This window comes from Stigmatopora nigra, chromosome 17 (assembly GCF_051989575.1).
Source record: "Stigmatopora nigra isolate UIUO_SnigA chromosome 17, RoL_Snig_1.1, whole genome shotgun sequence".
Classification (NCBI taxonomy): domain Eukaryota; kingdom Metazoa; phylum Chordata; class Actinopteri; order Syngnathiformes; family Syngnathidae; genus Stigmatopora; species Stigmatopora nigra.
The window spans coordinates 9815074-9842106 of record NC_135524.1 but is presented as its reverse complement, the minus strand read 5'-3'; the positions used below and the strand labels follow the sequence as shown (position 1 = coordinate 9842106).

Sequence of the window (27033 nt, the reverse complement as noted above, 5' to 3'; positions counted from 1 at the left end):
GTCCATCTATAATTTTGTACTGAATGGCATCTCAGAATGACAAAGAACACAAAGGAGGAAGGAAATGAAATTATACAAACTGATTTTGTGGTGGTCGCCATCACGCAACGGCCAGTTGCCCACTATTGTCCACACGCTATCCCCCGCATATTGGTGTGGTGTGCTGGAGAAGTTTTTGTGTTAATACAAAGAAAATTGCAAACACAAGCATGCACAAACAGTGAACAAGTCGGAGAGTAAATGCATTGGAAAAGGTTATATACTAATGTTTGTTGTTTGTTGTTTTTTGCAGATAATGTTGACCAGACATGGCTGCAATAATCAAAAAATTACAAATTAGGATCAGCCCTACTATTACTACATACCATCCTACATATTTTCGCGCCTGTACGATTGCCAAATTCAATAGCTGGATCATGCAGCCCCACGGAGTGTGTTGCAGACCCTCTGCCGACCCCATTTCAGGAGTAGCTTTGTCCTCTTACCAGAGTTTATCTGGAGTGAAAGCAATTCACGCAAAATTAATATAAAATCTAAAAAATAAGATAATTTAGGACAATTCAAAATCAAACTCTTATTACGATGTTTTTGTCCATACATTGTCCAGTGAAGCAAATTTCCTAGTGACGCCTTCAGCTATCGGAATCAATCCAACCCTCAAAAACTATGGCTATAAAACCTCTACTGCAGCTACAGTTACGACACAAAACATTTTTCAATAATAACCACATACAATTGAAATATTATTAAGAGCATAAAGCTGCTGCGTCAGTGCGTGCCGTCATTTTGGAATTTCGCCATATTTTACTCACCAAAAATCCCTTTTAACTGTACGCAATATCCATCCTCCTTTCATTCCTCCTTTGTTATTGCCATCGAAGCTAATGCTGAAAGTCGAGCCTGTCCTGTCGTATTTCTGGCATATGTTTTAATAGATTTAGTGATGAAAAGGTTCGTTCCCAGTGGTGACAGGCTTGCTTGCTGTGGGATTGTCCGACCTTTCTTAATGAGGTCCAGCTTTTTTTTCTTGAAAAGTCAGTCTTGAAAATGGCCTTGACAGCAAATCAGCAAAAAAATCCATTTCTTCTCCTCCTTCTGCCATTGCGGGTTGACAAAACCGCTATTAAATCAACACAACAATATATTTGCTTGTGCAGCTCACTCCAGATACAGTTTGGTAGCTCTGGCTAGTCCACTCTATAAATCGCCAATCATAGTTGGTGAGAGCGATGAAGTATCCCCACGCCTGCTAGAAGGCCTTGGTGTCACCAAATGGAATTCTGAATGGGACAAGGGTACTCCTTAAATGGCGAGGACAAATGTTGGCCGCTCTGGGAATTGCAATCAGTACTAAGGAGAGCAATTGGCCAAGGTTGACAGGTATGTCTGCAGTTACTCTCACCTATTTCAGATCCAACAATAAAATAATTTTCAAGTAACGGCTATTATGAAAAATGTGATTGATGTGGGAGGAAACCCACACAGGAGAACATGCAAACCCCACACAGGTGTAATGACCTGAATTTGAACCCTGATCCCCAGAACTGTAAGGCAAATGCGTTAACCGCTCAGCCTGCAGGCTGGGACTTATATAGTTTTTGTGTTTTATTTAAAATTACCATATATTGCCTTTGAAAAAAATGATAAATATTGACAATATTATCGCATATCAGCAATAATTTATGAGACAATATAACGCCCACTAAAATTTATCGGACCTACTTGTAGGAGATTTTTAGATGTTTCTCCTCCATGTAAGGATTAAGAGTTAGCCTAAGGTTAAAAATAGGTCACGCTATGCAGTCATGAGGTTATGTGTCATAGTGTGGCCAATGAAATCTGACCGCAGCTCTTTTCTTCACACAGAATATAATACATTTCTATTTATTAACACTGAGGCCCGGCATGATTGGTTAGTGTGTTGGCCTCACAGCTCTGGGGTCCTGGGTTCAAGTCCAGACCGGTCCACCTTGATAGAGTTTGCATGCTCTCCCTGGGCCTCCGTGAGTTTCCCCCGGTACTGTAGTTTTCGTCCACATTACAAAAGCTGGTCGCATGGTAGGCTTATTGGACACTTTAATTTGCCCCTAGATATGGATGTGAGTGAGCATGGTTGTCCGTCTCCTTGTGCCCTTCAATCGGCTGGCCACGAATTCAGGGTGTCCCCTAACTTTGGCCCAGAGACAGCTAGGAGTGGCTCCATCACTCCCACGAATCTCATGAGGATAAAGTGGTTCAGAAAATGGGATGAGATCATAGAATAGTGTTACATTTGAAAATATAACTATCTTCTTTGATGTGTTCTCACCAATATATAGAAGCATCCATAGTTGGGAATACAGCAGGAAAATGAATCGGCAGTTCTAGATGAATGAACAGGGAAATCTGCAGCTCAGACTTGCTGACTTACAAACTGTTGTTTTCATCCCGTGTGGAGCCTCCTTCCTCTATCTAAATTTTGCAGGCTTATGAGCAGGTTTCCTGAAATAGACAGGTGATTAGCTCAATGCTGCTCTCAGAGTGCACCAATGCAAAGTGCTTAAGGCATGCAGCTAGATAGCACTAAGAAGAATGTTCTGTGTTAAAATGTTTTCTTGGGACTAAAAAGACTGGGAATGCGATGTCCTTATTAGAATCCGCTCCAAACTCTTATCTGTCAAAGAAGAGGACTTTGTGGATGATGACAAGGTCAGTTTCCAGTCTCAAATTTCACCAATGTTTTTTATTAGCTTTAATAGTAAATAAAACAAAAATAATATAGGGGCACAGCATTAGATTTAAACTAATACATACACAAATTTCCTAAGATTTGACATAAGAGTTAGAGAAACTGGACCATGACAGTTTCCCTATAAATGTTGGACAATCTTTTCTTTTACATGGTTGGGACATATAAATTGAATTGTAATAACGTTTAGCCTGACAGTGCTAGTGCATTGTTTTTGTTTTGTGGTAATTTGCAGGTGGCCTTTTGTTTTAGCTAGCTTGCATTTCCTTTGTTGGGAGGCCATATCCGTAGATACAAGGTAGTACAAGTTTCCTGTTTAGAGGACATTTGATCTGGACTATACATAGACTTTACACAAAATATAGTAAACCGTGAAAAGCTTTTGCTGTCTTTATTCTATGGCACTTTTATTGTCTGAAAATTGCCTTGATAAATATATTATTAACTGTATTATTAAATATATTATTAACTCTTTAAACAAGTATTTAAAACATGCTAAATAAGTTTAACTTCAAGCGATATGAAATCTTTCATTCAAATTTCATCTTCTCATCTTTTGAATAAATAAAATTGCCAAACTGTTCAGCTGCTGTCTTTCTAAATAATCATCAGCAACTACAATAACACAACAGGGCTTCGAGCAGTGTCTGTGTTGATAATAATAATCGGACATAGGCTTTGTCATTGACTCGACAAAAGCCTAATTGTCATCATACCCCGAAACTGCGTATGATCCATAAGGTGTGTTTTTTCGGCAAAAGAGCCAGATAAGTGATAATTTCAGACTTGTAATTTGGCATTCTGCTGTGATGGATATATGGCATCACCCCCCGAGCGGATCACTTACCTCTCACTGTCTCCTCACTTACCTTTAATGTTACCTCACCCCGAAGTTATTAAACAAGGGATTGTGTGTCGTGGTACCGCAAGTTTAGAGTCCTGGTGATTTCAGTCAGGATGGAATGATGGATTGTTGCAGGGAACAATTGAAAAATTTTGTGACCTGTTAAGACTGACCCACTTGGACAATCACATGCATAAATTAAACATACCGTGTGCTCCTATTACATTCTTTTACTGTAATTCTGCATTAGATAAAATATATTTGTCTCATGTCAAATCTACTGACAATCAGCTGTGTTTATCAACTTTTATATTAGAATATTTTGACTAGTATGCTATTTTATCAAATTGTACCGCCATTGACTTTTTTTTTCTGATGACTTAAATTGTCAAAAGAAAAGATATTTTTTTTGTCATTCACTGATAGATTGACAACGCTTTGCAATGGAAATGTTGGCCATTAGTGCTGTTGTTTACAAAATGGATGAAAGGTACTGCATGTCTCGCCACATGGATGAAGTTCATGATACCAATCGCAACTTGTCTGCATGTGCATAAAATAAAGAGGAGACAAGTTGGCTAGGAGGGAAAAATATAATATTGAAAGAAATATATGTCATTTACTAGTTTTGGTCACAGTTTTGGGGTTGAGGTTTGGGTCCTGGGTCGGTCCTCACTGCGTGGAGTTTCCATTTCGTCCCCGGGCTTATGTGGCCTTGCAGCAGGTACGCCGGTTCCCTCCCATACCAAAAAAAAACATGCAGGGTAGGCTGCTATAAGCGTGAATGGTTGTCCGTTTCCTTGTGCCCTGCGACCTGCTGGACACCGATTAAGGGTGCCCCAGGCCTGGTGCTCGTAGGGATAGGCTCCAACCCCCCAGGTGACCCTTGTGAGAATAAGCGGTTCAGAAAATGAATGAATTATTTACTTCTTAACTTAGTCATTGAAAAAAAATCCTTTTCAATGTTGTCGGGTTATCTGTGGAAAAAAATTAACCACAATTCAACCCCCAGGTGACCCTTGTGAGAATAAGCGGTTCAGAAAATGAATGAATTATTTACTTCTTAACTTAGTCATTGAAAAAAAATCCTTTTCAATGTTGTCGGGTTATCTGTGGAAAAAAATTAACCACAATTTTGTTTACTCAAATGGTCCAATTCTTTATTCCTCCCATGTGCATGTTAAGAAAGTTGAAAAAAGCTGATGATCTGGGCATTCTTGAGCTAAAGTGTCTGCAAAGTAGTAGCTTACCAAGCTACAGGGTGTTGAGGTCAGCATTGGCAGAAAAACTGTTATTTTTGACTGTGTAATGCGATGGCAATGGTGTCGTTTTTGGCAACTATTCAAAAGGCTTGAACTGCTCTTTGTTGCTGAAGGAATACTACTGACTTTATTTAGCTACATGACGACAAAGAGTGGGGGACATGTAAAACATTTTTTGGCTAAAGTTGATTCATACTCCAATTTAACTTCTCTCTTGTTTTGCTTTGTCTGACGTGACAGTGGTAACTCTACTTACGAGATCAATTGGTTCCAGAGGTTTCTTAATTTGGGTTTTGGACTTCCATTTTGCTCCTCTGCGACGTCCAGATCACCTGTCCAGGGAGCTCTATTTTTGGGTTAAAACAACAGCGATAGTCGGCTGCCTGGACTTAACTTCCATGGCCGCTGTAACGTCGCCCGGAGCTTGAACTTTGAAACAATTCTGAGGTCTACTAGACCCTATCCAGTCTAACTATGGGCACCAAGCAGGGGTCAATTGGTGGTCAGCCAATCGCAGGGCACAAGGACATGGTCAAAATTTCCACCCAAGCACTCACACTTAGAGTGAATTCAGTGTGTTCAACCAGTTTACCAAACGTGTTTTTGGGATGTAGAATGAAACAGGAGTACAAACTAAGACCGGGGAGAACATGCGACATCGCCAAAGGAAATCCTGGACCTGGGATTGAAACATCAGTCTGAACTATGGGGCCGACATAGTAACCACACTGGCACTGGGCCGCCTAACGAGTTATTTATTTTCCTTTTCACAGAAGTGTGACGTTTCAAATTTGAAAGATAAAAGATTTGATAGTTATCGTGAATTATCGATATCGACTGATAGTTTTTATCGTGATCACAATTCTTGTCATATCGCCCAGGCTTATTTTAGACTACTATATTCTTCACAGACTTTGCACCCTGTAATCCAATGTTTCAATTTGTTTCCATTTCTAGTTTTGCTGAATGACCTCCAAACTATTTTGTTAGATCATAACTGTATTATCCTGCTCCAGTTAAGTGCTCAAAACACATATTCATCTTTTATCATACCCATAAATCAAACAAACAATAAATACATTATTGATCATAGCAATAATTAAATTATATAAATGACAAATGTAAGCGCCTTATAGTTTGAAAAACTGTTTGGGCGAGGATGTTGCTTCTTCAAGCGACTGGCCACCAATTCAGGGTGTCAGGTGCCCATATTTAGCTGGAAAAGGCTCCACATCACACGACTCCTGTGTGAATAAGGCGTTTAGAAAATGAAAAGAAAAACATATTTGTGCCTAGCCTATAGCAGCATTTTTGTTGTATTGTAAATTAGGCTAACATTATTGATAGTTGCTCTTGTACATTCAAGGAAAGTGTTTCCCCATTGAGCATGTAATCAGCAAAGAAAGTGAGCCTTGATACTGTATCTCCGGTTGCTCTAACTACGATCCTGTTACAAAACACAAACAAAACCATTAGATATCGATTCATGAACAGAGCATTCCTTATAAAATGTGACTCATCAGTTTTTTAACCCTGTCCCAAATTGGTGATACTTTTTCATGGTGGATGTTACTCCAAAACAGCATATAGCCACCGAATATAGCAAGTCCCATTGACAATCCCTTCTATCATTCATTTTCCTACAATGTCTCTTCTCTTCCTGTCACCAGGATTTCATTAGACTTTTAATAAAATGTGAAAACAGGAAACATGCAGCAGTTCGCTAAATCTCACGAGAGTCAACAATCCTAAGGTGAATAGAAGAACATTATTCTCCTACTTTCTCCTCCACCTTTCTTCAATCATCTTTTGTTCATTGGCAAATAATACAGGTTCATGCTTTAAGACTGGAAGGTAGGAGGAGGCATATAGATGTTTGCCTGGCCCTCGGCACAGAAGGCATCTTTGTGCATGAGGACATTTGGAGAAATAAAAGCGCACATACATATGCACTCACACTTCTGCACTATGACATCACAACTCGGCAAGCGGCCAGCAGGAATGCTGCTGAAAAAGGACAGGCTTTGTGGAGGAGAGGAAAGAAATTGAAGGGGAGGAAAAGGAGGGGAAGAAGAAGAGGAAAAGGCTTGGCCAGGAAAAAGTCTGGCACACCCACAATATGGAGCAGGAACGAAGCAAGGGTGGAAGAGCACAGGAGGATAAGACATTATTGAAAGTTGTATAACAAAGTCTCCTGAAGGCACTTTAGAAATAAATGGATTAAGAAAACTTACCAAGAGAAACGTGCTGTTAAGGAAAAAACAGGTAAGGATAGTCATATTTACGTATTTAAAAATTTTCCGGTGTTGCTGTTAAATTGTACTTAGAGATTTAACTATAATAGTGCTCTGCGATGATTTTTAAAATTAGATATCTATTGTAAATAAATATGTAATTTACTCAATGATGTATCAGAAAATATGAAATGACATCACAAGACCAACGCTCAAGTTATTTCAAGAGACACAACCACAAAAGAGAATCAACTTTGTTCATTGAGTCTAAAAATACTGTATTACAGAAGTGTCAGTTACTTCATGGAATCATAAAAATGAAGCCAGGATGAGGCTGAATGAAAATGGCTGGCTGAAATACTGTCCTTTGTGAGACTTTTATTTTCAGGAAATTAATGCGGGACCGGAATTCTTCAGACCAACTTTGAGTTGGGTTGTGACTGTTTTACATACACATAACCCCTCAACCCCTGTTCAGTTGTAGGCATGCAAGGGAGTTTCTAAAAATGGTCTTCATGTACATATTTGAGATTGTGACTTGTATGTGTGACAGTATGAGCATAAGAGTTTCCAGATGTGGGATGATGACAGCCAGGGAGAGAACGAAAAATTAGACAGTAACAGCTGAGTCACAGACCGATACGTACATCTTTTTTTAGGTCTTTGATTCCTGCTATGTGTTTCTGAGCTCACTTTTATTCTTTTAATATAGTTTGTTTGAAGTGTATATTTTCAGTGTTCTAATACATTTTTTTTGTGGTTTCGCCAGTCAGATGAAAGTGTGGCTACTAAGTCTAATGGCTTTCAATGAAGGCACTTTGCTTCTGGGTGAGCAAAATCTAAAAAAAAATACTTGTATGACTATCAGCTATCAATTGTCCGCACATTAAGTCTTCAATCATGACCACTTTTATAAAAGGTGTGTGGGAGGAGTGCACATCCATTAGAGAGGATGTCATAGAATTGGGTAGGATATCCTGTTACTTAATGCCTCAGGAAAATCTCTCATATGGAATTTTGCCTCTGAGACCTGAGCAAAATCATAACACATTAATGTGTGATTGTGTTTGTGTGGGTGTGGGTTTGGGGGTTGTTGGGGAGGGCCTGACATTCCACACATACTGTAGCTACCTCAAACACGACATTAATGAATATGATGAAGGACACTGTATGCTGACTTCAAAGTAAAACGTGCCAGACTGTCCTTTGGCATGAAAATAGTAATGGAGGAGGTGACCTTGTGTTGTTTTTCAATGACATTTGGTGTCATTTAATCAGGCTTACACATCGTTCCCTCTAAGTTGTGCAACAGTGCAATTACTCACTGCTCGCACACTCAGTGCAAAAGAAAAACTATCCAGCGCAATGATTGCACTGCAAATGAATTACAATATTGGCCCGAATATAAGCAGTTTTTTTGCATTAAATTAAGACTGAAAAAAAAATCTCTCTAGACATTATAACCATTCATAACGCTAGATGACGCCAGATATGTAAAAAGCAACTGCTGAACACAGGGTTAATGCAGTTATTTGAATTTTGTTGTGTTAGTTCCCCTTTCAAAAACCAGAAGCCATTCATTTCCAAATGTGAGTGTGCTGTACATTCAAAATTTAAATGTTCATAGATAGAGCAGCCCAATGGAGCGAGTGGTTAGTGCACCGGCCTCACAGCTCTGGGGTCCAGGTACTCTGGTTTCCTCCCATATTCCAAATACATGCATGATAGGCTGATTGGACTCTCTAAATTGCCCCTAGGTATGGGTATACCAGAAGCTTCTGGCTAGCTTCTTGTTAAATCTTTGACTACTTCTCTTGACAGAATTGGTTCAGTTCTGTTAAATTTGATGGCTTTCTGACAAGAACTTATTTCCTCAGCATTGTCCACAAGTTCTCAATGGGATTTAAGTCGGGACTTTGGGAAGGCCATTTGAAAACCATAATTATAGCCTGATTTAGCCATTCCATTACCACTTTTGATGTGTTTGGGGTTATTGTCATGTACTGAAGCTTTTCAGATATCAGAACCGGGCCCACAATTGAAATATTAATTAGGAATATAGCCATATTTTACTCACTAAAACTGTACACAATGTCCATCCTACTTTCTTTCTTCCTTCTTTTCTATCGCCATCGAAGCTAGTGTTGAAGGTTGAGCCTGTCTTGTCATATTTCTGCCATAGTCCGTCTTGAAAAGGGCTTTAAATCAACACACCAATATATTTGCTCATGGAGATCGCTCCTAATACAGCTCGGTAGCTCTCATAGTTAGTGCACTGAAAGTGGCAGAGACAACCTTTTCGCGGCTGTAACAGGCTTGCTAGCTTTGGAGTTGACTGCCCTTTCTTAATGATGTCCATTTTTTTTCTGGAAAAGTCTGTCTGGAAAATAGCTTTGTGAGCAAATCTGCAACCAAATCCATTTGTTTTCCTCTGTCTGCCATTGTGGGTGGAGTTTGCGATCTCTGGTTGGCTCACTATGGCTTTGGTCCGCCTACTAGCCAATCATAGTTGGTGAAAGCGATGACGTATCCCTCCATCTGCAAAATGGCCTTGGTGTCGCCAAATCGAATTCTGATTGGCTGACGCAACAGTCTTATCGATGCTTGTTTAATGCAGCAGAGCTCGCACAACTGATTGTGAAGGCATTGAGGCAGATTTCTGACCCTGGCAACAAATAATGGCTGAAATGTGATTGGTTAAATTCTTCAATATGAAAACATCTGGAAGCATTGCAACCAGGGGTAAAAGCAATGAAAGAAACATATGTATATATGTACATATGTATATATGTATATATGTACATAAGTATATATGTATTCTTGTACATATATATATATAAGTACATATGTATTCTTGTACATATGTACATATGTATATATGTACATAAGTATATATGTATATATGTATACATGTACATATGTATATATGTACATATGTACATATGTATATATGTATATAAGTACATATGTATATGTACATATATATATATATGTACCTATGTATATATGTACATATGTATAGATTTATACAGTGTTCCCTCGCTACTTCGCGCTTCAGCTATCGCGGACTCAGAGCTTCGCAGATTTTTTTCAGGAAAAAAATAAAATAAAAAATTTAAAGACATTAAGTTAAAATTATAAATTACATCCTTTTACAAGAGGTGGAAACAAAATATTCAATAAGAATTAGTAATTGCATTATATATATATAAATATATATATATATATATATATATATATATATATATATATATATATATATATATATATATATATATATATATATATATATATATATATATATATATATATATATATATATATATATATATATATATATATATATATATATATATATATATATATATATATATATATATATATATATATATATATATATATATATATATATATATATATATATATATATATACATACATATATATATACATACATATATATACATACATATACATACATATATATATATATATATATATATATATATATATATATATATATATATATATATATATATATATATATATATATATATATATATATACATATACATATACATATACATATACATATACATATACATATACATATACATATATATATATATATATATACATATACATATACATATACATTACTTATTACATATACAGTACTTTACACGTAAATTATTTAATTCTTTCTACGATCCTCAAAAAAAACCTACTAAATAAAACTTTTAAAATGATCAGTGTCCTAATTTTGTAGAAATCATGCGACAAACAAGCAATGAGAAGAGAAAATGATAATAAAATTATTAATTTATTAAAATGAATACCATTGCTCATTCATTTTCTGAGCCGCCTAATCTTCACAAAGTGAGGGGGTGCTGGAGCCTATCCCATATATATATATATATATATATATATATATATATATATATATATATATATATATATATATATATATATATATATATATATGGGATATATATATATATATATATATATATATATATATATATATATATATATATATATATATATATATATATATATATATATATATATATATATATATATATATATATGGGATATATATATATATATATATATATATATATATATATATATATATATATATATATATATATATATATATATATATATATATATATATATATATATATATATATATATATATATATATATATATATATATATATATATATATATATATATATACATACATATATATATATATATATATATATATATATATATATATATATATATATATATATATATATATATATATATATATATATATATATATATATATATATATATATATATATATATATATATATATATATATATATATATATATATATATATATATATATATATATATATATATATATATATATATATATATATATATATATCCCATATATATATATATATATATTTTTATATATATATATATATATATATATATATATATATATATATATATATATATATATATATATATATATATATATATATATATATATATATATATATATATATATATATATATATATATATATATATATATATATATATATATATATATATATATATATATATATATATATATATATATATATATATATATATATATATATATATTTATATATTTATATATATATATATATATATATATATATATATATATATATATATATATATATATATATATATATATATATATATATATATATATATATATATATATATATATATATATATATATATATATATATATATATATATATATATATATATATATATATATATATATATATATATGGCATAGGCTCCAGCACCCCCTCACTTTGTGAAGATTAGGCGGTTCAGAAAATGAATGAGCAATGGTATTCATTTTAATAAATTAATAATTTTATTATCATTTTCTCTTCTCATTGCTTGTTTGTCGCATGTTTTCTACAAAATTAGGACACTGATCATTTTAAAAGTTTTATTTAGTAGGTTTTTTTTGAGGATCGTAGAAAGAATTAAATAATTTACGTGTAAAGTACTGTTCTACGTACAAAAAAATACAAGTTACGAAACAAGTTCTGAAACCAATTAATTTTGTATTTATAGCTACTACGAGGGGGGTTTACTGGATTTGTCCTTAAGAGGATATAAAAGTCTGTTTGTCATAAAGTGACCATGGTAAAGCCTCCATTTCTTGGTTGGGCTATTCCTTGTCTGTTTACATTTATGGATAGAAGTTGGCTCCATTCATGTTTGGACTAAGTAAGACACACTCCATGCATTCGCTTGTGCATTACTGGAATATAGGCATAGATGTTTCTTAGATAAACATTTGACCTGGAATGTGCCAATTTTTTTTCTTTCTTTCGGTTGTCTCACAGAAATCATGGGACGGACCAGAGGATGGTAATGTTCCAGCACTTAAAGAGAGAGCATTGAAGAGTGTCACTTTCCAGGAATCAGTCAGCATAATCTCTGACGGACCGTTAATCATGGAGGTGGAGAGCCAACAAATCCAGCATGGCTGCCTCAGCAGATCCAGTGTCCACGGCCACAACACAGTGGAGGTGAAATTAGAGACACCTGACAGTGATTTAGCAAAGGTATGCAGCATCTCCCAAAGTGGAAGTCACTCAAAATAGGGCTTAAATGATTTTAGGTGATGGGAAAAACAAAGCTAGACTCGTGAAATGAGTGCAAAAAACAAAGCATGTTCCTATGTCTCTAAATTTATCGAATACTTTTACTGGATCAGTAGATGTAAAAAGAATACAAATTGTCAGCTCCTGATATACGTTTAAAAAATATAGGCAAATCATTGCAAAAATGTTCGACATTAATTTGACCTACACTTTACATCTATATTGGAAAATGTGAACAACGAAGTGTTCATATTTTAACTGTACAGTATCATTCAAAAGTGATTTCTGCAATTTTCTGAGTGTTGTGATACTATTGGAATATTGCACCACGGCCCAGTTTATGGAGAGAGGGGATCATGCGCTGCTTTAATATGCCACAATACATGGCGGGCGTTCATTGTTCCCTCAATGAACTTTATCTCTCCTATTCTAGCAGCACTCATACAGCCCCAGACCATTGGATTGGATTGGATAACTTTATTCATCCCGTATTCGGGAAATTTCATTGTCACAGTAGCAAGAGGGTGAGGATGCAGAAATAAGAAAGGCAATTTAGACATAAATAGACAAGGTAGGCAAGACACACTTGTCTTTGTACTCATCACCTGGTTTGTTTACAGCAACGACTTGCCTGGCATCCCACCCTGCTGATAAAAATGTGTGCCGGCAGTTGTGACGCATATCTTCGTTCACAGAAATGTTAATATTTAAGATTTATTCTACACATTTTATAGTCTTGGAAAACACAATCTACAGAATCCATATAAAAACTAAATATATATTTTTCCTCCCCCATTTTCAAACCTTTTTGAAAATCATTCAGGGAGCCACTAGGGCAGCGATAAAGATCGCATGTTGCTTTAGAACTTATAGTTTCCGACCATTCGATTTTCACTTGGGACGTACTCACTTGTTGGCATCATTTTAAATATTTGCTGCTACTTTTTGAGTTGCATTGAAGATACAATAAAGTTATGTTATTATTCAAGCTCTACCGTGAATATCATACATTGTCTCATAAAAAGATACAGTAATTAAAAAAAATGCAGTGGGGTGTACTCACTTTTCTGAAATACTATAACATATTATCTAAGATATAAAACATTGCATCATAAAACATTTGATTCAACATGATGTCAAGGAAGATAAAACATAATGTAACTTATATAAAACAGCATTATAAAACATTTCTTTGTAAAAAACGTTATCTTGCAACATTGCATCTGTGAATGTACGTAATGTAGGATTTCAGATTAAGTTGAAACAATAATCAAAAGACAACTGTATAGCAAAATAAATTTATATTTATAGTGTCATCTCACACTGTTTTATCACATATCCTGAACTAGACTCATCCTTGTTTTTCCCCAAATTTGCTGAACAGTCATTTCATCAAAACTACAATAACATGAAAGACAACATTATGATTTTACAGTCAATTTTCCATGCTTTTAGTCACTCTACTGGAACCATTTGATTATTGTCTCGTCGTATTTCTATAGATTCTCTCTTAATGTCCCCCCACATTGTCTCATTGAAGTCTAGATCATACGTGTCCTCTGATAATGAAGCACTGTTGCTGTCATCATTGTCATGAGACAATGAAACACTTTGGCAATCAGATGCCATATCACTATTGGACACTGACTCACTTAGCTTTGTGGAAACTGTATCTCCATGTTTTACTTTTGAGCTATACCTTACTTCCAAGTGAGCATTTACTGGCTGCAACGTTTCGCCATTCAGCAAGACGTCCCCATCCTTTTCCCTGACAATCTTGGTCTTCAGGCGTGTTTCCCAAAAGCTACTGTATCTTTCTTGTGGTTTTCTGACTGTGTTGACGTCTGTGTCTTTCTTTTTATTATCTACTTGGACCTCATTGGTCAAATATTCCACCTGGTCCCAGAGAATCTTGTTCTCATTCCCCTCCGACTTCAGTTTAGCAGACAAGTCTGCTAATTTTTGCCCTTGACAGTTGATCTCTTCCTTTGCCAATTTGAGCTGAGCTTTGAGGTCTTCAACTTGATTCTCCAGCAATTTCTTTTCTTCCTCACTGAAAACACTGAGGAGCTTCTGTTTGGCCGAATAATACCGACCAAATGCTAGGTCCCTCGCACGAGATAACATTTTTCTTCTTGCGCTTACATTATCATGTTGAAAAAAAATGATTGATAAGTGCATGTTGTAATTTCGAGCGGTCAGCCATGACTACAAAAATCTTGTGAAGTGCATATAGAGCTGTGATGTCATTTACAAATGACATTCGAAACCTTTGTGAAGTCACACTTTTTGACTTCAAGAACATCACCAATCTTTAGATGACTGAGAGCTATTTTGGCAATTGTAATGCTAAATGGTTTGTATTTGTTTATTTACATATAGTTATTTGGTCCAACAGCTTTTTTTTCATCCATGTATTTTGTATAGGAAATGAAAATTCCAGACAAAATCCAAACATTTAGGAAACCAGTGCTTACACCAAAATTATGAAATCAATAATACCGTATTTCTTTTTAATTCAATGACTCCTAGGCTAGACCAAAAGTTTTCACCTGCCGGATTTTCAGTGCTTCCAGTCTTGTACTTTTACCATTACAACAACAATTTCCTTGAGGCTGAATCAAATCTAAAGTAAACCACTTACGAGGATAGGTCATTGAGGAAGAAATATAACAATGTTGACCTACCAAATACCAAATTTAGCATCATCTCTTACTTAAAAAAACACGTTGAAACCCCCTCTTTAGTTTTCATTGTCATAATTGCTCAGCTTCCTTTTTTTGATTTTAGGAGGTAACACAAAAAAAAAGAATGAAAAACAAAGGTCAAGATTTTCTGACTGATTAGGAGATAAATATCACAAAGGAACGGTAATCGTAGACCACATATAAGCAGTTAGTGGATGTAGTTGGGGCGGTTAGTAGGGTTCGATCCCTTTTCGGTCGTCACTTTGTTTGCATGTTTTTCCCGGGCTTGTGTGGGTTTCTCTGCAGCTAATTTGGTTTTCTCTCAAATCCCAAAAATATGCATGTAGGCTTGTTGAACACATTATAAATTGACTGTAGGCATATGAATGTGAGCAGTAATGGTTGTCCGTCACCTTGTGCCCTGCGATTGTCTAGCCACCAATTTGGAGTGTCTGGTAAAAGTCTAAAGCATGATATGTGAATGCGCATCAGTCACGTCGGCCTTTTTTTTATTATATAAATATAGCGTGTCAGGAAGCAATGTCAAGCTATCAGCCTTGTACAGCGACATCTAAAAAATGTTGAATTTAGTGCATACAAAAAGCACAATAACTGACTAGGCACCTCGTCTACTATTAAGTGCACCTTGTGAGTAAATATGTGCCGCATTGTGTTTGGAAGGTTTATTATCGCTTGATTAGAAGAATTGCAATCATTATTAATCTTGCTGTACAAGACTGTATTTTCTCGATTGGCCTAATTTTAATATCTCTTCTTTTCTCAGGAGATCCACTACCTGGATCAGATTCTGGATGCAGCCTCAGTCACACCAAAAAATACATCTTCACCGTCTGCGTGCACCAAACCAATCAACATAGATGAAAACTATTCATCTGTGTGTGTGTCATATTCCTCTCCTGAAAATCACCAACCAATCATCGTGGAGGGTCAAGTACAAAACACCCTCCTTCATCCGGATGAATTTGAAACCAATGGCCATATGGTGAAGAAGGAATTGAACCAGAGCAGTGCAAAGTTTGAGCTGAGAGCTTTTCAGGAGGACAAACGGCCAGCAAAACTCTTCACACCTGGAGAAGAGCAGCAAGTCAAAGTGACGAGAAGAAGGAATCCAGATGAAGTACCGTATTTTTGCACATATATGCCAATTTGTCACTAAAAAGACGATGTCTGAATCGAGTGTATGGCTCATATGCGCGCACAAGTTACACTTGACTTGCACAACGCCCTAACTCAAAACATCATATCGCAGGACACATTTATTTTGGTGTCAATGAATGAAGAAAAAAATAAACCGTATCTTGCATAAAATGTGGAATAACCACCTGCCATCACTCGGATGACAAACAAATCTGCTACGCACACACTTCATGGTTGTACTGCTCACATGACTTCCTTTTTTAATTCGTCTACGTCTAGGCAACACCGTTTAGGTATGTGCAATCCAGCAATCGATTTGATACATTATCTCAGTAATACCACGTGCGATAGTTTTTCTTAAGATTTTCCCTTCAAAGTAACACATTTTTACTCCTTATTAAAACCATGAATATGAAGGTGAAAATTGTGAATCAGCGGCGTCTTATACGAGAGAAATTGTAAAATTCAACAATTTTAAGGCAACTTAATGGGTACGTCTTATTCACAGAGGCGGCTAATATGCGAAAAAATACGATAATTGGGTCATCTATTAGATTATGAATGTTTTTTAAGAAACCACAGGGCTCAACTTGAAACACTTGCATTGCCATAGCGGAATGTCTTAATAAGAGTAGGGGTCATGAATTTATGTGTCCTGTGGTCTTTATTTGCGACTAAAAAATTATACATTTCCAATTAATTAAAATAATGAAAATTATTTAAGACAATGGAGGCAGAGGGGGAATAGTCATATATTTGTTTCAATAGGGAAGATGTTATTCCAAATTCAAAGAGATTGGAAAAGAGCGAGATCCAATTTTGCAGTACTGAGGCAATGTTTATATAAAGCGGATTATCATGGATTACCTGTTCTACAGGTCCAGGAGTTAGAGCGTGAGCGTCAGGAGTTGATCCGAGATCAGGCAGTAAAGAAAAACCCTGGTATTGCTCAACGTTGGTGGAACCCACCACAAGAGGTAGTAAATTATTAAATGTTGGTTTCTTTTGTAAACATCAATTCATATAGCATTGATCAAACGTGTTGAGAGGATTTTTGATTGATTTCTCTCTTTTTTTAGGTTCCTTTGGAAGAACAGCTAGAGACAGAACAACTGGAGTCACTTCGAAAATACCAAGAGAGAAAAACGCAGAAGCAGAATTCAACTCATACGTATACACAGGTAGCAGAATGTTTCCTCTGAAATATATGCAATGTTTAAGTGAATTTCTGTATCCTAATTTCCGGCTGTGAGCTGGAATCTCCAAATTTGACAAGAAAACTGTATATGTAGACTGCGCCTGTAATGTATTGTTGGCCCTGCAGCTCATGCGGTAGAAAAAAATCCACACATTAAATACATTTTGAAAGTCGGCTTCATAAAAAAACACTACAAAATAACTTGGACAGTGCACATTGTGCTTTATGTATTGTTGACCTTTTGTTTGTGATTTAATGGCGCTGACTTTCAGTCTTTTCATCCCCAATCACAGCCCCAAGTTACTGGGCCTCCTACACTGGTAACCTTTGACCCAGAGTTATTAAGAAAGGAAGACATTTTGGAAAAAAAGATTGACTTTTCATCTGCCAGGAAGCAATTCCTACAAGGGGAAGTGACCAAGAATTCCATTGCTCCTCACATATACTCTGCAAGACCCTTCTCCAAGTCAGTACACAAGGGCAGTCCTGGGAGTGGCAACATTGTTGCAGAAACAAGAGAGTGCCATGTGACCTGGTCTGATGAAGAAGTTGCAAAAGAATTTACCAGTATTCAAGCTGTGATGACAAATGTAAGTGATGAAGAAGAAGGAAAGACTCAGTCGCTTCAAATCTATTACCCCGAGGAGACTGACTCGGGACTGGAAGATTTATCTGTTCGCTCCCAAGACACGACACTCTTTAGCTTGGATAGTGTTTCAGATAGTGGGGCCTCGCTTCCCCCAACTCCTCTCCCGATTACCCCGGTGCCCCAGCCTGTTACTCCAGTCAATGAGCGAATCCCTGGAATTGCCATAGAGGATGAGTTGGAATACCAGGCAGAAGTCCTTGTCCAAAATATTATCCAAAATGCCCTCTCGACAAGTGGAGATGACTGGCAGCCTTCTGTCCCAAACTTAGATTCCTCGTTAATTAACAGCTCACAGTCTTCGGCTTCAACAACTAGTCCAGTGCCGGTCTCTTCCTCCCTTCTCTCTTTTGGAGAAGATGAACATCTCCATTCACCTGTCTCCTTCAGTGCTCCGTTAAACCCATCCCCACAGCCCAACCGGCTGCCAGAAGTGGCTTTTCTGGAGAACCCGACAGAAACACAAGATCCTGTGGCCCAGAAAGAGTCATTCAGTCCAACCCAACCGTTGCAATCCTTTCCAACTCCACAACCTGTCTCTCTGCCGCAGAGATCCAAAGAGGGTGGGCCAAGAATCAAAATCCAGTCTTCTTACACCAGAGCACTGGCTTCCTCGACCCCGGCCGCTCCGGCTCCTTGCCCTGTGAGCACAACAAACTTAATCAGGCCAGCCACAGAATACTATCCCCCTTCTCCGCCGAGCCCAGAAAAAGAAGAATTCAGCTACTTCAGTAAGTACTCAGAAGCAGCTGAACTGCGCAGCACAGCAGTCCCAACAAAAGGCCCTGAGGCAGAAGTGGCGAGTGGGCCATTCCGCCTTCGCTCCAAGAAACAACACACATTGTCCATGATTGAGGAGGAGATCCGAGCAGCTCAGCATAGAGAGCAAGAACTCAAGAAACAGAGAGAGACACAACCAGCTGCTATTCATCACATGAAGAACTCATCAGGCAGCAGTCAAGGTCCTGCAACAACAGGAATAAGAAAAACCATGATACCTCCAGCAGACAAGTTGAAGACCAATAGCCTGCCAACGAGACTCACATTGACATCCAGGACAGCGCCAGGTAAGTTATTTCAATAGCTCTGCTTCTACATCAATGCTGATGCAGGCAATGATGTTCAAATTTAAAGTCCGGTTTTGACAAACAGCTCTCGACAAGACACACAAAACTCATAAAAAGAGTGCACAAGCAGAGAGAGAGCCCCTGACTACTGCTTGTATGTAGGTGTATACTTATATCTATATCATTACCTATATCTTAATGACAATTTGTGTTCCAATTGGACAATTTAAATGATGTGTGATCTATGCTTAAGTTGTTTATTTACACTTTTGCGTCATAGGAAAGATCGAGAAGGTTCGACCCGCTCCGCCTGTTTCACCATCTCCATCAGAGGGAGCCCTATCTGATGCTGGCAGTGAGGACTCTGGAGGATCTAGACCAAAAAACTTCATGCAGACTCTCATGGAAGATTATGAAACACACAAGGTGAAGAGAAGGGAGAAAATCGAGGACAACAGAGTAAGTATTCGAAATATGCAGCCATTAAAATTACCTTGTAAAGCTAAGTAAAGATGAAGAAAAACTTCACAGCTGTTAACTCTACAACACGAGTGACACTGTGATCCTTCACTAGTTCGCAGCTTCAACATTCTTGGCTTCAGTACATCGCGGTTTATTAGCGCTGAAATGATTGGTAATCAACACAGAAGAGAATTTCACTGTATAAGAATGACACACCAAACAACATTGCCTCTTCCTCTTTCGTATCGCACACACAAAGACTATGGCGAGCCTCTTCCAGCATTGTTTGGATTTTGAATCGACATTGACGTCCTGCGTCACCATAAATTAATCCACCGTGCATTACATTGAGTTCAATTGAATGTAATGCTTTTGTCATTATACAAGTATAATGACATTTAAACCTTCACCATGAATATACATGAATGTACAAATAACAATGACAAAGAAACAGACAAATATATAAACATAAAAGCTGCCTATGATAACATTGCGCTCTCTTTCTCGCCGCAGCTCCCTCGAGTTAAGCTCTCTATATACAAGCACTGGGCATACAGGGTGCAATTTTTACTTGAGATAGCGTGACCCTGTCGATAATCTGTGAAAAAAAACATCTACATTAAAAAAAATAATATTAACTGGCAGAACACTCGGTTCTGAGGCATGGAGTAGCAGGAAGTTCCGCCCCAAAAGCCGCAGTGGAATACATTACCATCTTTGCCACGGTTATCGTACAAGAAGGTTTAAATTTAGTTTAACATAAGATTAAAATTTATTTTTAAATGTGCATATATACTAATCTAAATTCATTTAAGTTAAATTTAAAGTTTATGTTATGTTACGAGCGCATCCATCAAGTCTCTCTCCTGTCCTTTTTCTGCCTCTCTCATCTGAGTAATGTCCATTATAGTAATAACGATGTTTTGGTGTTTTTTTGAGATCGTTGGAACAAATTAATTTGTTTGGAGTAGAAGGAAAATCATAATTTCAATTTCTAATGTTTACCTCTTGTACTCCTTTAATTTAACTTCATTTAATTCCTACATTATAGTAAACAGTGGCAATTTATACGGTCTACCTAATAAAATCGCCACCTCATTGTGTGTAGAGGCTTCAATGCGGGCAGGCACAGGCTCAATTGCCACTGGTGGTCATATGATTGTGAGTAGAACTTGTCGTTTGTCTCTCTGCGTGCCCTATGGCTCAGATGCAACCAGTGTAGAGTGTAGTCTGCCTTTTGCTCAAAGTCAGTTGGGATAGGCTTCAGCAACCCATGCAACCCTGTGACTATCATCGCAGGATCACACAGGATTGCGCATTGTTGGCTTCAATTGCCTTCCTAATCCTAAAGTTAATTTGCTTTAACCTACAGGTGCATTTGTATTTTTACAGTCATGCCTCTATTTAAGACATTTTAAATGGTCCAGAACTTTTGTCGTAACTTGCAAATTTCATAACTAGAGCTGTACTTCATATGTAAATTCTCTAATTTATTCCACAGTCCTAGCACAACAACCAACTAAATCCTTTTAAAAATTGGTCAACATGTCCCAATTTTGTAAGAAAGCTGTGAAAAACACAAAAATGAGATAAAATGATCATAGACATATTTATTAATGTCACTAAATGAATAACATGTATACATAATCTACCCGTGTTGAAACGCATGAGAACAAGTGAAAGCTACGGGGACAACCCTAACCCATAGAGATAGCACACAAACATGAACACACATTTAAAAAACACAGCATTAAGAATTCAAACTACAACATTAATCAACAACAAACATTAAAGTTTTATAATTTCTTTGAGATGTACTTTTACACCCATTTTATAAGTCACAACTGGTTCTTACCTGCTTCTGTAGTGCTGGTTGACGAACATTTTTGAAAAAAAAACTACAAAGACAATTAGCTTTGACAACTTTTAATAATGTTTCCAAAATGCACAAGACAAACATCGTCTAAGTAGGCACGACTGTTTTTTTTTCTGATTTCTGCTGTTGCGATGGTGGCTGCTTCCTCCTCGGCTACTTTCATGTTGAATTCCTGATCTATTGCCGAGCGTTGCATTTACTCATGCGACTAACGCATCTTGGCTCTTCACGTTTTGAATAAGGATAAACAAAACATCCTTTATTGGTGGGAAGAAATGAAACGATGACAACTCTTTGTCTAAAATAAGAATGCGTTCAAATTCGTTCTAAATGTTGCAAAGGTATGATAAATGATAATTATGTGTGCATAACTCCAACAATATAAGATTGTTGTTTTCCATTTTTGTCCATGGTGGCATCATGTGTGTTGATTCCATTGTATTGTTGCTTCTCTCCTGCTGCTTACTCAGTATGCCCGTTTGTTGCTGGCAAATGAAGTAACAACCACTGAGGTACCTATCACACACCAAAATCCCTGATTCCTACCTTTATTATTAGCAGACCTGGGACAGTCTTTGTGCAATGTGAAGTTAATTTTCCTTTAAAAAAAAATAAAAGATGTAAATGTGCTGTCATGAGTACTACAATGAGGCTTTTGTACTCATCCTCTAAATGGACAACCCACAGCCCAATACAACTTGTATGACTTTGTTTTGGTATTCACGAAAACTCAGCAGTAAACAGGGCAATACATCTGATTCATTTGCATCTAAAAGAGAAAAATATGTCCCAGGTTTGTGTGTGTGGTCCACTTTTAAAGTGGTATTGTTGATGCATGCCCTTGCACTTGGACTTGGAGTGATGTTTGACCCGCTGCACCAGAATGAATACATTGGAGAATACATAGGTTTAATATTTTTAAGAAATCATCAGCCATCATGTTTAATTTTTGTTTACTTAGATTGCTCAAATGTACACTCCACTCTCTTTGTATAACAAAGTTAAGTGGCAGTGTAGCACCCACAAAGCGAGAAGTTGAAATAATATGCTGCCTGTGTGTCTGACATTTATCACCACATTAAGATTAAAATACTACAATCAAATTCACAAAAACACACAACAAAAACATTTCAACAACAGTTTCCTGTGTAGAGGCTTTGTTTAAACTCCTACGACTCTTGCAAGGCATGGATTTTTATTTTCTCTTTGATATTTAGGCATAGTGGGATCTCATGAGCGTAAAAACAAAGAATTATCTTTTTACATGATGTAGGTTCTGAAAAAAAAATTATGTCCACATCATAAGTGGACGCAAATTTAACATTGTAGTCTTTGACAACCAAAAATGTAATGTCCACACTTGGACGCCAGGTCATAGGTTAAGTCCTCTCACTCCCATTGCCAGACCTATGTTGAAACACCTTGTTAAAAGACTGACAATTATCATATTTTCAGGACTTTAAGTCCCATCTGAGTAAAGTCACACAATCCAAAAATTGCACAATGAAGAGGGAAAAGTGGTAGTAGTAGATATTTAGATATTAAACTCTTGCGAATATAATTTTGAGAGCTGGTTTCAACAGTACTCTATCTCTCTCATGAATCAACAGTAGATATTTAGATATTAAACTGTCATGAATCTACAGTAGATATTTAGATATTAAACTCTCATGAATCAACTGTAGATATTTAGATATTAAACTCTCTCTCTCATGAATCAACCTTAGACATTTAGATATTATACTCTCGTGAATATAATTTTGAGAGCTGGTTTCAACAGTACTTAGATATTAAACAAAACTTAGATATTAACCTCTCTCTCATGAATCAACAGTAGATATTTAGATATTAAACTCTAGTTGAGAGCTGTTTTCAACAGTACTTACTCTCTGTCACCATTTGACTGGCGACCAAACTTCCGGCGACCAAACGTCCGAGCGACCAAACGCCCGGGCGACCAAACGTCCAGGCGACCAAATGTCCGAGTACCGCCAAAAGTCAGAGTACCGCCAAAATTCTACTTGATGGGAGTGCCATTGTGTGTCAAGTTTTTGGACACAATTCCAAGCAAAGTAATGACCACTCAAATGTTTGTTCACATCACAAAAGATAGTATGTAAACTGAGTCACTTGCAATATAAAGGTTTTATTTTATATATTGAACAGTAGTGATAGGTAACATCGTGGTGGTACAGTAATCCCTCGATAATCGAAAAATCGTGAAGTAGGGTCACCGCCATTAAAAAGAAAACCCACATATCTATTTGTTTACTTCACTGATGAGTCCTATTAGAAAGACTGGCTTCTGCTTCAATGTTTCAGCATGGATTTTCACATTTTGATTTTATTATTATTATATTTTTAAGTACATAAAATTGTGAAAATTGATGCTGAAACTCGTAAGCGGAAGCCACACTTGTACCGGGACTCAGCACTAAAGTAAAAAAATATATATCTTTTTTAATAATTAATAACAGAAATAAATCTGGAAGTACTGAATTCGCAATAAGTGAGGTAACGATAATGGAGGGATAACTGTAGTGAACCAAAAGTGCCCACTGTGCATGTTAATGTTTAGGAGAGCATGCATAATTGTGATATTATGAGGCCAGCAGTAGGAAGTAATAGGTGATTTTTTCTTTCAAATAGGTGTTGGAGGCCACTCGCATAACCAGAAGGAAAAGTGATATGGCGCTCAAGTGGGAAGCTGGTACATATGCAAATGAGGATGGAGAAGGAGAGAAGGAGGAGGAGGAGGAAGAGGAGGAAGAAGAAGAAGAGTGAAAAAAGATGCTGGAAATAAAGGACATGCAGAGGAAACAGTATTTATTTTACTATTTGTGTTCTGATGATCACGTGACCCTCTAGGCTGACCAATGGAGTTTGAATTTGGATTCTGCAGGTGTATCAGAATTTAGGCGATGAAAGTGAGAAGGTGAGAAGAGAAGTTTAATTTGGGATGAAAGTTTTTGGAATGGTGGTTGCTAAGCATTCATAGGAAGAAACTTAAATACATAGATTTTCACTTGAAAATTTGCCTGAGTCCCTGAAAGTCTCGTGCTCTTAACGACCGCCTGTCGTCGTCTAAATTAGTCTAGATGTGAGGCTAGAATCGTTTTATATTTGTCTTCAATATACGTAGAAGGCTTTGTTTTTCTTGAGAGTTCCAAGTTACTACATTGCATCTTGGAAAAGTACTTGCTTGACCTCTTGGCCTTAGACTTTTGGATACCTGACGCATATGATGATGTACTGTAATCTCCAATCCAGTATATTAACAGTTTAATTTTTTAGGATAAAAAGCAACAATTTACAATAAATTATGCTCTATCACTAGTTATGACTTATTGATGACTTCTTTGATATTAGAATTAAATAGGATGACTGCAAGGTCAAACTCGTTTATCGTGTCTTCATAAGGGGGTTGGATTACTGTATATACTAGGTATATATAGTCTGAAATCACTTATTTTACCATTGTTTTCTGTTGTTTGTTTTTTTTGACAATGTCAGCTGTTATCTAAAACTGAGGTAGGGCTACATATATGACAAATGCACATGTATTCCAGTGTACTTATACTGTATTCACTAGCTTTTCATGGTGCAGCAACAAATGTTTTAGAGAACAACACGTTTTGTATGAATATGGGAGAGGACCATTTCCCCTATTTAAGGAAATAGTATTAATCAGGAAATGGTCTCTACACAATATAACGAAACTCAGTCACTGAATGTGGACATCTGGAATGAATGTAAAACCCCGACTAATTTAAGGAATGAAAAACTTAATTACGATTTTTTTATACTTCCGCATTTTTGTATACCACTTGATCTGAAAAGTGGCAGCAAAATTATTCTACTACTTTGTCATTTTTCTCTGAGAATATCAAGACTGTGCGGTTTGAATAATTTGAAAACAGTAGTCGCCATTTTGACCAGTCAGTGTTTTGTCCAAGTGTCCTCGAGCTAGACACTATCCTGCCTGCCCGTCCCAATGCTGACACTCAATCAAATGCCCAACTAGAATGCATTACAAACACTAGTTTGGGAATTGCAGTTATCCTACCCACCAGCTTCGATTGTATTTATTAGGACATAAGCCTAGCTTTAAATTACTCGTCTTTTTAATTTATGTCAAAGAAACCAGAGTTAAAAACAGAATGTGCCGAGGTGTTTTACTAAACTAAGGCTTCCCATCATATTTAATGAACATTTAATAATATATTTTGTGGATAAAAATATTTTAAATGTATTGGTGTGCTGATGTGGGTTTTCATAAAGTGCACTGCAGGATGAAAAATGTCCAGGGCATTGTCATTTTAGAGGCTTAATCAGATGATATCACAGCACCAGTTGATTCTTGCCCATTTACTTTAAAAAACCTTTGTCAACAAAAACGTTTTTTTTTGTTTGTTTCAGCTTCAGCTTTCTAATGTCCAGTGACACAAAACATATTGCTGCTTCACACAAGTTGCATTGAATGTGTTTGCAATTCTCAGTGGTAAATTTGCATCTTATTTTGTTTGAGTTCTCGATGCAAAGATGATGTATTTTTCTTTAGATAGTACCTTTGTTTTTGACTTAAGTCACTTCAGTGTGCGACATTGCAACCTTATAATTTTCTTTATAACCACCGGGCTTATGTTAACCACTCTTATGTTTAAATTGTGTTCCAATTTATATCACATGTATGGTTCACAGTTATTTGCCTATTCTATATATTATAAATATTTTCTCATTAAATACAAAACTTGAAAACTTTTTAGTGGTTATTTGTGTGTATGAGAGCAGGTGTACTTGAGATCTTCAGATCAAAACATGCATTCCGATTCCTAAAGCTATGAAGACATCAGTAAACTTAAGTACCCAAAAAGTTCAAAATGAACTATGATGCCCGATTTGCTCCCTAAACGTCTCATCAGCTAAGATCGAGTACACCATTGACTTTGGCATTCGATTGCAGGCCGAATTCCATAAATGTAATGTGAAATACCATAAGCGTAAAAGTGTTTTATGAGCGAAATGTATAGAGTAATCCCTCGAATATCACTTCAACTTTCGCAGATTCACTACAGTGTTCCCTCGGTTATCGCTGTTAATGGGGACCGAGACCCCCTGCAATAGCTGCGTTTCTGCGAAGTAGGCGTGCCCCTTCAAAAATGCTTAAAGAAACGTGTAACAC

The 27033-nt window shown here is 36.3% G+C and overlaps 1 protein-coding gene across 7 annotated transcripts in view; it reads left to right on the top strand.

Moving 5' to 3' along the window:
- Window positions 1-26609, top strand: part of palm2akap2 (PALM2 and AKAP2 fusion) — an 87365-nt gene extending 60756 nt beyond the window's left edge. For 6 of the 7 annotated variants that reach the window (XM_077736755.1, XM_077736754.1, XM_077736752.1 and 3 more), the window contains 8 exons: window positions 12497-12718; window positions 16229-16582; window positions 17481-17579; window positions 17682-17783; window positions 18094-19513; window positions 19794-19972; window positions 22322-22363; window positions 24501-26609. In XM_077736755.1, the coding sequence (XP_077592881.1) occupies window positions 12497-12718; window positions 16229-16582; window positions 17481-17579; window positions 17682-17783; window positions 18094-19513; window positions 19794-19972; window positions 22322-22363; window positions 24501-24635 (2553 nt within the window). In that variant the 3' untranslated portion in view covers window positions 24636-26609. The remainder of the gene's footprint in view (window positions 1-12496; window positions 12719-16228; window positions 16583-17480; window positions 17580-17681; window positions 17784-18093; window positions 19514-19793; window positions 19973-22321; window positions 22364-24500) is intronic. The other variant, XM_077736753.1, reaches the window with a different exon arrangement.
- Window positions 26610-27033: the final 424 nt, after the last annotated feature.